This window comes from Macaca thibetana, chromosome 2 (assembly GCF_024542745.1).
Source record: "Macaca thibetana thibetana isolate TM-01 chromosome 2, ASM2454274v1, whole genome shotgun sequence".
Lineage (NCBI taxonomy): Eukaryota > Metazoa > Chordata > Mammalia > Primates > Cercopithecidae > Macaca > Macaca thibetana.
This window is the reverse complement of record NC_065579.1, coordinates 151,746,348-151,760,733: the sequence shown is the minus strand read 5'-3', so window position 1 is coordinate 151,760,733 and position 14,386 is coordinate 151,746,348. Positions and strand designations below refer to the sequence as shown.

General features: G+C 43.8%; 2 protein-coding genes across 6 annotated transcripts in view; one reads left to right on the top strand and one right to left on the bottom strand.

The window, feature by feature from the left end:
• Positions 1-4,575, bottom strand: part of HSPBAP1 (HSPB1 associated protein 1) — a 48,437-nt gene extending 43,862 nt beyond the window's left edge. For all 4 annotated transcript variants that reach the window (XM_050781848.1, XM_050781850.1, XM_050781849.1 and 1 more), the window contains exon 1: positions 4,362-4,575. In XM_050781848.1, the coding sequence (XP_050637805.1) occupies positions 4,362-4,425 (64 nt within the window). In that variant the 5' untranslated portion in view covers positions 4,426-4,575. The remainder of the gene's footprint in view (positions 1-4,361) is intronic.
• A 983-nt stretch (positions 4,576-5,558) lies between these two features.
• SLC49A4 (solute carrier family 49 member 4) overlaps positions 5,559-14,386 on the top strand; it is an 84,753-nt gene continuing 75,925 nt past the window's right edge. The window contains exon 1 of one of the 2 annotated variants that reach the window (XM_050781852.1): positions 5,559-6,284. In XM_050781852.1, coding sequence (XP_050637809.1) covers positions 5,942-6,284 — 343 coding nt within the window. In that variant the 5' untranslated portion in view covers positions 5,559-5,941. The remainder of the gene's footprint in view (positions 6,285-14,386) is intronic. The other variant, XM_050781853.1, reaches the window with a different exon arrangement.

Genomic DNA, 14,386 nt, shown 5'->3' with positions numbered 1-14,386 from the left:
AGAGTAAATCCAGTTATGTAGGAATGTTCATTCTAAATGAAAATCAATTCCATACAACTCTAGATGAGATATTTCCTCAGGAAGCACTGGAAGAAGAGTTACTAACACATTCTTCTTCTCTTCATCAAGGCATAATCTTGGCTATAACTAAAAACTAAAAAACAGCCCAATAGAAAGAAATATAATAACCTCAGTTTGAAAGACAGAATCACACTCAAATAACTGCAATTTTTAATTTCAATGAATGCTTCAATCAATGTATGATTATGAGAATAACATTTCACATTCAGAATTTAAATTGATTCTTAATTAACAATAAGTAGTTTCATGTTTGTTTTTAATTATTTCTAAGCTGTTATTTCAAACAAACAATATCACATTCTTGAAGGCAAACCTCTTACTTTTATCTCCCTACAGATTAGTCCAGTGCGTGGCATAAAATGATGCTAAACAAATTTTTTTTTCAAATAACTGTATAAGAATACCTGATTTTTAGCAATGTATAAAACTTTATTGAAACTAAGCACTTCTGTATAATGAGCTATCAAGCATAACCAAGGTGATCAATTCTATGATTTTATGCTCACCTCTACCGGTTACCCTTTGCTGCTCCCAATCACTGACTCACTCCTAATCATCCTCAACCCTATGGCGACCATGCCAAAGCTTCTTTTTTTTTTTTTTGAGACAGGGTCTGGCTCTGTTGCTCAGGCTGGAGTGCAGTGCAGTGGCATGATCTCAACTCACTGCAACCTCCACTTTACAGGTTCAAGCGATTCTTGTGCCTTAGCCTCCCACGCAGCTGGAACTACAGGTGCGTGCCACCATGCCCAGCTAATTTTTGTATTTTCTGTAGAGACAGGGTTTCACTATGTTGCCCAGGCTAGTCTCAAATTCCTGAGCTCAAGAGATCTGCCTGCCTCGCCTCCCAAAGTGCTGGGATTACAGGCGTGCACCAACACGGCTGGCTGCTTCTTCACTCTGAAGTCTCCAGCACCTTTCTCTACTTCCTTACTTTTGTGGTGCCTTGCTCTATTTTTCTGCAAAGACTGAAACCCACGATTTTTCTCTTCTTCACTTCAACATTTCTGTTTTTACCCTGCTCTTCTCTGGACTCAATGGATACAAGTCTTCCTCTTTTTCACCCAGGTTCTCTGTCACTATTTCTACTCTAGTAGAATCAGTCTCCTCACCTGGCTCATCTTCAAGAAATTATCCTAGGAAGCACAAACCAACCCAATTTCTATTAGTTCCTTCTCCTCTCAGCCTCCAAAGTACTTCATGTGTATCATACTGAGTATTATATCCCAGCTAATTACATCTGACCTTTTGGATATGTCTTATACTACAGGTCTTTTTATCTATGTCTTTATTGCCAAAAATGATATTTATAAGCTATTTTGGGGCAAAGACTGTCTTCTGCTTTACCACATGAAAAAGGTCTGTTTACCATATGCCATTCAAATACTTTTTGATCATGGAATAAGTTTGCTCAAAAAGGAACTTTTCAGCTGGGTGCAGCGGCTTATGCCTGAAATCCCAGTGCTCTGGGAGGCTGAAGTAGGGGCATCACTTAAGGTCAGGAATTCGAGACGAGCCTGGGGAACACTGTGAGACCCTGTATCTACAAAAATAAAAAATAAACAAAAAATTTTTAAAATGAACTTTTCTATGACTCCCATTGTATTCATCATTGTACTGAATGTACCGACCCTTTCACTTGACTTTATTTAATGTATTTATTTTTCTCATTCTCTTACATAACATCTCTAATTTCTTCTTTCAGTTTCAACATCAGTCACTAAGGCTGGCACTTTCTATTAATAATAAAAATGGTCACCATTCCTGAATATCCAATTCCTGCCAGATACTATGCTAGATAATCTACACATATTAACTCTAATCTTCACAATGATCATGCATTTTACAGAGGAGGAAACTCAGGCTCAAAGGGATTAGGTACCTTGTCCTCCAGTCTTTCTCCCTCCAATCAATCTTCTACCCTTCAGTCACAGTGATCTTCCTACAACCAAAATTAATCATGTTATTTCCCTCACCTAAAGCTCCTTAAGGCTTCCTACTATCTTAATGTCTAGATTCCTTAACCAGGCATAAGGTAACCTTTAGGATACCTCTTTTCTTACCACTTCTGACACTGCTTTCAGTTCTTGGCCAATGTCATGCTTTCTCCTTCTGCCTCTGGACTTGGCATGGAGTGCCCTTATTCATTCATTCAACAAATGTGGCATGTGCCAACTATGTGCCTGGCATTGTACTTGCAGCTGGGCACACGGCAGTGAATGAAACAGACATAGGTCCTGCCCTCAAGGTACTTACAATCTAATGGAAAAAACAAATAATAAATACAGATTGTAATAAGTAAAATGACAGAAGCAGGATGCTGTATTCCAGAACATCTAGGGTTGGGGGGTGCAAGAGAAATCACAGTGACTGTTTTACATAGTTTGGTCTCTTAAGGTCTCAGGTGGTGACATACTTTAAAACCTAAAGATTAAGTCAGCTATGTGAAAAGCGAGAGGGGAGGTGAGTGACAAGAGATCCTGCTAAAGACATCAGCAGAGCCCAAACCAAGGCCACGGTTAAGAGTCTGGGTTTTATTCTAACTTCTAAGGGCAATGTAATTCACTGAAGAATTTTACATAAGGAAGAGTCACTTTTTGCTGCTGAATGGAGAAGGGATTAGAGGGGTACAAAATAGAAAACAGAGACACAAGTCAGGAAGATACAGTAGTAGTTGAGGTGAGAAAATGCGGATGATTTGAAGTGGGTCTGATAGTGAAGGAGGAAAAAAGTAGACGGATTAGATGCAGAATTGACCTGACTTGCAAAGTCATCACCTGAAATTAAGAAAGAGGCAGAGAGAGGTTATAGAGTTTGGGGATTTGTCATTGGAGAAAGTCGGTAGGCTCACTAGAGAAACAGAGGATCAAAGGGATCTCAAGCCCATACTGGCTGAATATTCAAGAGTTTGGCCATTTTCACTTTATACGGTCATCAATTTGTGCAGGACTTTTTCCAGCAAAGTTCAGGCGCATAGTGCAGGTAGAAAGTAGGCAAAAGGTTGACTTCATCCAGAGTAAGAGTTTTGTCAGAAAAAGGTGCAGGAAGGGACAACAGAATTTTTCAAAGGAACGACATACATTCTGGATAAGGGGGTGCAGTGGATAGAAAATGGAAAAATCAATGCAATGGAGGTATAGATGAAGGTCAAGAATTGTCTCCCTAGTAGAAAGTGGTCAGATAGTAGAAGGCTATAATTTGTTTCTTCTGCTTGGAATGGGGGTTCAGCAAACTATCTGATCCCTAAATACATCCATCCTTTTCTGCTCCTTGACTTCCTGAACCCAGCACCACTACCTGAGTTTGCCACCATCTCATCCAATCAGAAAGGCTCACCTCAGCGGATCACAGGGTCAAGAAATCGAGACCATCCTGGCCAACATGGTGAAACCCCGTCTCTACTAAAAATACAAAAATTAGCTGGGCATGGTGGCGCGCTTGTAGTCCCAGCTATTCGGGAGGCTGAGGCAGGAGAATTGCTTGAACCTGGGAGGCAGAAGTTGCAGTGAGCCAAGATCGCCCCACTGCACTCCAGCCCGGTAACAGAGCGAGACTCCGTCTCAAAAGAAAAAAAAAAAAAAAGGCCGACCTCAAACTATTCCCTCCTTGAAGCATTTATGTTCTCTCCACTGAGATCCCTCCTCCTGATAACAACCCTCACAGAGTGTACTACTGGTAGAATAGTTCAGGTGAACATATAGTAAGTCATTCTTTTCCCTTTCTAGGCTCCTTTGGAAAAGGTATTGTTATAAATATTCAAAAGTCTCTGGATCGCGCGACAGTATCCAGAACAGAGCGCTGCACGGTGCAATCATTCAATAAATAATAACAGGGATCTCAGGCTCATGGGTCTCCAAACCTCATCTCCACTTGCTAAACCAGGGTTCACTGAAATAGAATAAAAGCGCATAATCCCTGTTCACAAGTCTCAGATAACTCCCATTAATCTCAAAGGTTGCCTTCAATTTCACAAATTTAATTTTAATCCCAACATTCAAAACACCCCTATTTAGCTAACGATGGGCAAATATAAAACAAAACAAAACAAACACCCCATGCGTGAAACAGCACTGGTAGGCTACCCTATGACGATCAAAAATCTGAATGCCACAATTCGAGAAATGCCACGCTCGCTAGAAAATACAGAATTTTCTTCATAGTCCAATGCAAGGCCAGAGAGACCTGGGACGGGGCTAAGGCAAACGGCCCCACGAGGGGTGCCACGAGAGTCAACTGGTATTGGGTTTGTACTCAGGGTCTGACCTCAGCCTGGCACCTACCTTCCTCCCCTCCAGCCCCAGCTGCAAGGATCACAGGAGTGGTCGCCTCGGAGCCTGCTGCCATGGCTACCGCAAGGCGGGTTCTGCCGGAACCCAAGGCGGAGCGGAGCTGGGGTGGGGTCAGGGTAGGGACCAAGCTCCGGGACCCGAAGCTGCACCACAGGAAGGAGCCCCGGCGACTCCCGCCCGCCTCCTACGGAAACGCAGGCGCTCACGTGGAGGTCACGTGATGGATGCTGGGCGGGACCACGCAGCTTTGTTTTGATACCCCGGGTGTGGAAATACGAACACGTGGTCTGAGTTGTGGCGCTTTTTTACCTAACCCGGACCTTAGGCTTCTTTCCTGTAGTTTTAGCTTCGTTTCTGTGTCTCCTTTTCTAGTCAGATCCTTGCTTTCCGCCTCGGCTTTTCTCCACCCTAGATGATTGGAGTTTTAGGGGAAGGTTTGACGCTTTATGGGGCTCCGGCGGTGGGATGGGTCTCTGACTTCAGCTTTCGCGAGCCGCTCTTGGCAGCCTTGAATGCGAGGCTAGCTCACGCTTCTCTTACACCTCTCTTGCCCTTCTGGTAGCAACCTGACTCCTTCTAATTTTAGTGGCCGCCGGGAAATACGAACCTCGGGCAAAGAATCCTGTGATTGCGTTCCCTGTGACTCGTTTCCCGATGCAGACAAGCCAAATTGCTTGACTTAGGTTTTCAAGGACACTAATCCACAGCTGTCAGGCTTCTGGATTTGTATACCAAAATAAACAAACAGCTGTGTGAAGAGATCAACAACCACCTTTCTTCTCGTTTACCCTGTGGTCAAATCATAATCACTGGAGATGGATCTGGGTCACTTTGGGGCAAAAATCTTACAACTTTACTGGACATACCTTTATTGCTCGCCTATTAAGTGACAGACGAAATGGGTAAAAAAAAGTTTACATATATATGAATGGAATTGGCTAGTTTGCAATCTCCTCTTTGGATATGTAAGACAAAAAAAAAAAATAACAAAAATAGGCAGTACTTATTGTACATAAATGATTTTTATGAGATAATCCCCTGGGACCAACTACGCCTAAATCTTATCCTCTGCCTATAATTTCTGAAGTTATTAACTCAACAAAAATAAGAATAAGCCCAAAATAGACGCAAGCATTAGGTTAAGTGAGCACAGGTCACTGAGTTGTTTATTACGCACAAGATCTAACTTGGACACTTCCTCCAAACACCCCAGGGTTCCTTGCCCAACCTCCTCGAATACAGACTCTCTGCAAGTTTCCCTCTCCCCGACTCAGCCGCGCTTGTCCCTGCCTTTTCAGCGCTACCTGCCCTCAGTCTGGGACCTGGCTCCTTTCGTCTCGCCGGTGTCTCCTAGCCACCGGCGGAGTGGAGGGCGGACCCCAGCCTCCTTGCCGCCTGCCCCGCCTCCCCGCCGGCCCGGCTCGGGCCGCGCAGGCGCACGAGGCGCGGCCCGGAGGCCGAGGGCGACCACAGCAGCCTCCGCCTCCCACTGCTCCGTACGATTCTTCCCTGGGCTAGTCGGCGGTGACCTGGACTGAGCCCGGCATTGGCTTCGCGCGCGACGCGTCGCCATGGGCTCTCGTTGGAGCAGCGAAGAGGAGAGGCAGCCGCTGCTGGGGCCCGGGCTCGGGCCTGGGCTGGGGGCCTCCTGGAGAAGCCGGGAGGCGGCGGCGGCGGCGCTGCCCGCGGCGGTCCCCGGTCCCGGGCGGGTGTACGGGCGCCGCTGGCTGGTGCTGCTGCTCTTCTCGCTGCTGGCGTTCGTTCAGGGCCTGGTCTGGAACACCTGGGGTCCCATCCAGAACTCGGCGCGCCAGGCCTACGGCTTCTCCAGCTGGGACATCGCGCTGCTCGTGCTGTGGGGGCCCATCGGCTTCCTGCCCTGCTTCGCATTCATGTGGCTCCTGGACAAGAGAGGTGAGGGGTCGGGGAGCGCCAGCCCGCGCTGTCTCCTCGGGGAGCCGGCGCCTGCCCGCGCTCCAGGCCTGCCAGCCGCCTCCCTTGGCCCCGGCATAGGGGTTGTGTGAGGTGATGGAGTGTTGCTAGCATTCCATTTCTGATTTAGGAACCCTCCGTCCCCAAAGCGACAAATGTGGGAAGGCTACCTTGCAAATGTTTATGTTTTTATCAGGCCGTTTATGCAACACCAGGGATTTAAGCGATCTCTAAATGTTCAAGTTTTTACATATTGTGAACATCAGAGCATGCCCGTGCACGTGCAGTGTGTTTTACACCTGACAAAAATGACTGATGCTTTGACTTCAAAGGGATTTGGGGATGTTGAGGGTGAAAAGGTCGGAAAATAGATTGATGGTGCCCAGATGTAAGGAAATAATGAGTTGGTTTTGTGTAATAAATGACTTCAGCCCAGGAAGAGCTATTGGGAAACTCAGATCTGACACTTTGGTTTCTGGAAGGTGGTACTCGGCAGCTTTAAAATGTGTGTATGTGGCTTTCTCAGTTGAGAGTTGCGACTTTCAATTAAAGCTTGCAGATGAGTGAAGATGCTTTCTTAGAATGGTACCCTCGACATCTCTCTTTACCACTTGTCAGTGTGATTCTCTGAGGAGAAAAAAAAAAAAAAAAAAAAGCCATAGGACTGAGAATCAAGGCATACGTACCACATAAGTATGGATAAATGATTAGTAGTGACAGTCTACCCTCAAGAGGCTGTTGTGCAAGATTTTATATTTATTAATTGAATAATGCTTGGGAGCTACTTTGTACAGTTTCTGTTCAACGTTTTATAAGTTTTGTTGCAATGAGTTCTTTAGTCAGATTTAGAAGGTTGTCTTAGTTCACTGGAGCTGCTATAACAAAATACCATAAACAGGGTAGTTCTTAAACACAGAAATTTATTTCTCACAGTTCTGGAGGCTGGGAAGTCCAAGATGAAGGCTCAGGCAGAATTGGTGTCTGGTGAGGGCCTGCTTCCTACACAGTGGTCTTTTCATTATAACATAAGATGGAAGAAGGGGTTGGGGATCCCTCTGAGGTCTGTTTCATACAGGCAGTAATCCAATTCACTTGGGTTCCACCCTCATAACCTAATCACCTTCCAAAGTCTGCACCTTCTTATTCCATCATTTTGAGGGTTAAGATTTCAAAATGTGAATTTGAGGCCAGGCACAGTGGCTCAAGTAATCCCAGCACGTTGGGAGGCTGGGGTGGGAGGATTGCTTGAGCCCAGGAGCTCGAAGCTGGAGTAAGCTGTGATGGCACCACTGCACTCTGCCCTGGGTAACAGGGCAAGACTCGTCTCAGAAAATAATGAATAAACAAAATATGAATTTGAGGGGAACACATTCAGACCTCAGCAAAAGTCAAGTGTAGGTAGGTATAGAATTGCAATTGTCTGGCATGTAGTTAGCACTCAAAATTAGTTGGTTATTAAGAGAGTAATAATGGCAGGGTCATGTTAGTAGCTGTGCTTCCTTCTCTCCTCCTTCACTGGAATTACTTCATTGGAATCCATGTGAAAAAGACTAAGGAATAGTTGACTGTAAATTCCTTAATGATCAACAATGTAATGTAGCTGCTAAAAAAGAAAGGACAGTTTTAGGCATAGAAGCATGGTGTCCAAAACAAGAAGCGAAATAGTTTGATAGGCTCTACATTAGTGTTTAGTTCTGAGCTTGATTCTGAGAAGGCCATTTGACAAACTGCAGAACTTTGAAGGTTCTGCCACAAGAATGATAAAGGGTATAAAAATCATGATGTGTAAAGTGAAGGGAACTTGGGTATATCACACTTCAAAAAGAAACTTGAGGCAAAATATAGACTGTGAAGATCAAGTAAAAGAGGAATTAGACTTATGTATAGTTCTAGAAGGAAGAACTAGACTGAGTCAAGTTACAAAGGAATGTAACTCAAAGCAATACAAGGAAGGACCTTCTAACAAAGATATCCAGCCCTGAATGGGTGTGTCTCGACAGCTGTAGAACTTCCAGCTACAGCAAATACTTTTGCAGAAGATGTGTACTAGATACCGAGGAAGGGCTTCTCCTACCAAATGGAGATTTTCTTTGGGTTTTTGTTGTTTGCTTTTAAACTAAATATTGATTTTCTTTGGGTTTCTGCTGGGCTCAGTGGCTCACGTTTGTAATCTCAGCACTTTGGGAGGCTGAGGTGGGTGGGTCACTTGAGCCCAGGAGTTAGGGACCAGCCTGGGCAACATGGTGAAACTCCGACTCTACAAAAAATACAAAAATTAGTCGGACATGTTGACATGCGCCTGTAGTCTTAGCTACTGGGGAGGCTGAGGCTGGAGGATCAATTGAGCCCAGGAAGTAGAGGCTGCAGTGAGTCATGATCGCTCCACTGCACTCCAGCCTGGGTGACAGAATGAGACCCTGTCTCAAAACAAACAAACAAACAAACCCAAAGAAGTACTTTACCTATCATCAATGTTACAATAATATTTTTTTAAAAAGAAAAAAGATTTTGTTTCCGCTGATGTATTTTTCTTCTGTTCCAGGATTCAGTCTGGGGTCCTCTGTTGCATTTAGTTGTTATTTCTCTTTAGTTTCCTCCAATCTGCGATAATTCCTTGGTCATTCCCTTAACAAGTTTGGCTAAATTCAGGGGAAAATGCTGAGCTGTAGTTTCTTTTTATTTTTATCAGGAGCATTTTTCAGTATTATTCCCCAAATTTAGCCAACCTTGTTTTTTATGGTAGAAAAATGTTAATTTGCACCCTTCTTATTATAATTGTACCTACTATCCATCCGTGGCAGGATAAATTAGAAACTACCTGTTCACTTTATAAAATAAGGTACTTCAGTTCTTCAGTAGTTCTTGTGACTATATGGTGAATTCAATTTTATATTTTCCTTTGATTGAAGCAATAAAAAATATATTTTAAAATTCTCTTTATTAGGAAGTAGTTTTCATTTTTAGTAGAAGAAAGCAAATACACTTTTATATGTTGGCTTTCCTGCTACAGGTGTTCCATCTACACACGTAGAAAGAAAGTTCTTTCTTGCTTCTGGCATCCTTGGGTACTAAAACGTCTTTTTTTTTTTTTTTTTTTTTTTTTTGAGACAGAGTCTCACTTGGTCACTCAGGCTGGAGTACAGTGGTGTGATCTTGGCTCACTGCAACTTCAGCCTCCCTGGGCTCAGGTGATTCTCCCGTCTCAGCCTCTGAGTAGCGGAGACTACAGGCATGCACCACCAAGCCCGGCTAGTTTTTTATATTTTTTGCAGAGACGGGTTCTCACCATGTTGCCCAGGCTGGTCTTGAACTCCTAGGCTCAAGCAAGGCACTAAAGTGTCTTGTACCCTGGAGGGTAGGTGGTTCTTGGTCTTTGTGCTGCCTCAAGCCCCAGCCTGATTAGTATGGAAGAAAGACTGGTTATCTTCCTAAAATGGGTTTGTACCTTCCCACCCTTTTTCATTTACCAGCAAGGAGACAGAAAAGGACTAGCTAGAGAGATCATAGAGCCAAGACCAAGTGTGCCCTCGAAGCTAACTAAAAGTTTCAAGGAGATGGCAACCCAGTGTGTTCCATGCACTGGGGATATGGCCCTCACAGACCTTCCTCCTAATAGGGAGATCGAGACAGCAAACAAGAAAAGCAAATATTTAGTATGTCACCTGGTGATATTGATACATGGTTTGGAGAAAAGCAATGTAAAGGAGGAAGGGAATGTGATAGGGTGGTATTATACTTTACATAGGGTTTTGGGAAGGCATCACTGATAAGGTGTATTTGAGCAGACACCTGAAGGAAAAATGACACCTGACATGTTCGTTCTGGAGAAGACTGTTTCTGGCAAAGGGAACAGCAAAGATAAAGATTCCAAACTTGTCTGGCATATCCAGGAAAGAGCAGTGAGGCCTTTGTGGCTGGAGTAGAGCCAGTGAGGGAAACAGTGGTAGGAAATGAGGTCAGAGAGGTAGTGAGAGGCCAGGAGATACAGGGCCCTATAAGTCATTCTTAAATGGCATCTCAAAATGGCATCTCAGCCATTATCAAGTGAGGAGGCCTCACTCCATTGACAGGCTTTCCGTGGAAGAGTAAAACAATGACTACGCTCTTGTCTTTAGGACAAGAGCCAGAACAGGGAGACAAGTTAGGCTAGTAGAATAACCCAGATGGGAGCTGATGGTGGCTTTTGACTAAGGTGATAGTGGAGGATTTGAGAAGTGGTTAGATTGCAGATATGTGTTGAAAGTAGATTCACCAGTATTTGTTGAAGGATGAGATGTGGAGCGTGAAGGAAGGAGACGAGTCTAAGCTGTTTCTCAACTTTTTAGTATTACTGATTGGGAGAATAGAGCTTCAATTTACTGATTTGTGGAAGACTGTAGAAAGAGCAATTTTGGAACAGATGGCATGGAGATCAGGGATTTGAAATGCCTATTAGATATCCAAGTAGACAGATTAAACTGTCAATTGAATATACAAGTATGGAGTTAAGGGGAGAGGCCTGTGCAGCATATTTGGGAGTTGTCAGCCTATAATGGTATTTAAAGTCATGGGTCTGGTTCAAGCTCATTCTTATTGGTTAAAAAAAAGAAAGAAAGAAAAAGAAAAAAATGTGTAAAAAGTGTTGTGGGACTGGGTGAGATCACCTGTGGAGAAGGGTGGAGCTTCCCTGGAGTAGAGGACTGAGCCTTGGGGCATTACAACATTTAGAGGTTGGGAAGACAACAAAGAACCAGCTAGTGAGGACTGAGAATAGAGCACTGGATTTAGCAACATGGAGATCTTTTGGTGTCCTTTAAAAGAATCATCTCCCTGGAATGATGTGGTGAGTCTGAAATAAAATGCAACGAGAAGAATCAAAGACAGTGAGTGTAGACATTTCTTTCAAGAAGTTATGCCATAAAGGGCAACAGAGAAATGGGCAGTAGCCAGAGTGAATGTGGGTACTAAGGAGGTTTGGGTTTTGTTTTGTTTTTTTCTTTTTTCGGTAAGAGATACTAAAGCATATCTATATAATGCAACATCGTAACAGTTCCATAAAAAGGGGGAAATTGATGATGCTGGAGGGAAAGGGAGGAACTGCTGTAGCCATGTAGGCAAGATGGGATGCGGTCCTCCAGGGCACAGGTAGATAAGTTGGCCTTAGATGGAAGCATTGACAGTTGATTCTTTAGTAGTAACAGGAAAGAAGATAAGAGTATACACATACAGATGCAGATGATGGATGATAAGAGCTTGTAGAAGTTATCTTTGCTTTTTTCCCCCTCAGAAAAATAAGAAACAGAATGATCCCCTGATGAGGGAGGATACAAATGATCCCCTGAATAGGGGAACAGAGAGAGAGGATACAAATAGGGAACAAATGGAGAGGATAAATTATGAAACTATTTTATGGAAAAATGAAGGACACATGGTTTAGGAAGTTGTAGTAGGATTGTTGGGTAGCACTGAGGGCTGCTTTCAGTGACTGATCATTAATTTGAAGTGAGACCAGTCAGCATGGTTGTGTGTTTCCCTCCAGCCTGTTCTGCTGGGCAAGTACAGGCATGGGCAGAGTTGGCAGAGAGATTTAACCAGTTACAGTTTTACCAGGTGAATAGGACTGACAAAGTGCAGACCAAGAGTAGAGGGTTAGGTAGAGAGAAATCTGACAATGGACCATGGAATCTAAGGAGGACAAAGAAAACACATGAGGTGGTTGAGAAGAAATAGCAAGCTCCCAAACTGTCATTCCATATTGAATCAAGAATTTGTTCTTGTTAGACTACTAGAGAGAATGAATGGGAAAGAGAGGAGGCCATGGTTGAGGAATGGGGTGCTTGAAATTGAGATTATGGCCTGTAATCCCAGCACTTTGGGAGGCCAAGGCGGGTGGATCACCTGAGGTCAGGAATTCAAAACCACCCTGGCCAACATGGAGAAACCCCCTCTCTACTAAAAATACAAGAAATTAGCCAGGCCTGGTGGCGGGCACCTGTAATCCCAGCTACTCGGGAGACTGAGGCAGGAGAATTGCTTGAACCCAGGAGGCGGATGTTGCAGCGAGCCAAGATTGAGATCGCACCATTACACTCCAGACAAAGAGCAAAACGTCGTCTCAAAAAAAAAAAAAAAAAAGAAAAGAAATTGAGGTTATGACATGGATGCAGTTATGGTAAAGATAAGGTCAGAGTATAAACAAAAGCGTGGATGGCTAAGGTAGGGCTAAGAGCCTACCTCAGACCATGGAACAAGAGGTCAGAGATCTGAGAGGCTAGCATACTGAAAGGATCATGTAGTGGATATTTAAATCACCAGGTTTTTGAAAGGATAGTGTCCTGAGGAGTAACAATGAGCCAAGACATCTTTAAGCAGTGAAGGCGAATAACCGGGAGGCAGGTGTGTGGTGGTCTGTAGACAACCACAGCAAGGAGCAGTGGGTATTAGTCAGAAAAAATTAGACCAAAGGCTGTTCTGGCCATGATGGAGTAATGGGAACTGAATTTATCCTTCTATCTTAATTAAGAATGAAAAATAAGGAATCAAAATATATGGAACTAAATAAATTTCAGGAGCTGGGCATGGCACACCTTTAATCCCAGCCACTGGGGAGGCTGAGAAAGGAGGACCACTTCAGGCCAGGAGTTCAAGACCATCCTGGGCAACATCGTGAGACCCTATCTCTAAAAAATAATAATAAATAAATATTAGAACAAAACAAAATACGTAAAACAATGGTTTTCAAACATTGGTTGACAGGCAGGGCAGGACAGGGCAGTGATCCCTATGACTGCTTCAGTTTACTATCCAGAGAGAATTGCCAGACAGGAGCACAGAAATGGGGAGCTCACTCAGAGCCCAGCAGTTTTCCTGAATTAAGGAGACGGAGGTGAGAATTCGAAGAGGCCAACATAGCTAGAATTCTTCAGGTAGAAAACAATGGAGGAGGAAACTTCATAGAGAATGTTCTGGATTGGCAGGGTGTTCCTCTTGAGTCTTCAGCAGAAAACTGATCAGAGGATACATGTGAGGAAATTAGCCCAGACTGGAGGAAGGCCTGCCAAAAAAGAACAGGCAGAACAGTTCCCCAGGATCACACAGGCTGGAAATAGTTCATGTTCCCAAGACCTGTAATGGAAAAATCTCTGTAAACATACTACAGATGTTCAAGAAGATAGAAGAAAGAAAGCGTGAACACATTAAAGAGAGACAAAGAGGACAGAAAAAGAACAACATTGGGCCGGGCGCGGTGGCTCACGCCTGTAATGCCAGCACTTTGGGAGGCCAAGGTGGGTAGATCACGAGGTCAGGAGATCCAGACCATCCTGGCTCACACGGTGAAACCCCGTCTGTACTAAAAAATACAAAAAATTAGCCGGGCGTGGTGGCGGGTGCCTGTAGTCCCAGCTACTCAGGAGGCTGAGGCAGGAGAATGGTGTGAACCCGGGAGGCGGAGCTTACAGTGAGTCAAGATCGCGCCACTGTACTCCAGCCTGGGTGACAGAGCGAGACTCTGTCTCAAAAAAAAAAAAAAAGAACAACATTGAACTTCTAGAAATGAAAAATGTGATCAATGTGGAAGGTGAAAAATATAATCAATGTCTGAGATGACAGAAATATACTAGACAGGATATAACAGCAGACTAGACATTGCCGAAGAAAAGGTCAGTGTGACTTGAATATATAGCACTAGAAACTATCCACAATGGAACACAGAGAAATAAAGACTAAAAATGATCAAACAAAAGACATGAGTTATCAGTGAGCTGTGGGACAATTTACATGTAATTGGAGTATGTAATTGCATACTATGCATGTAATTGGAGTCTCAGAAGGAGAAGAGAGAAAAGTAAGCAGGGAGAGCATGGAGTGAGATAGAGTGATGCAAAAAAAATGTTTGAAGAAATAATGGTCAAAACATTTTCCAAATTTAATGACATCTATATACCCACAAATCTAAGAAATTTAAGAATCCCAGGAGAAGACCCATAAGGAATCCTACACCAACACACATCATGTTCATACTTCTTTAAAACCATTGATAAAGAGAAATTCTTAAAAGCATGGGGAGAAAAAAGACCAGGTAACTTGGGTAACTTGTGGGCAGA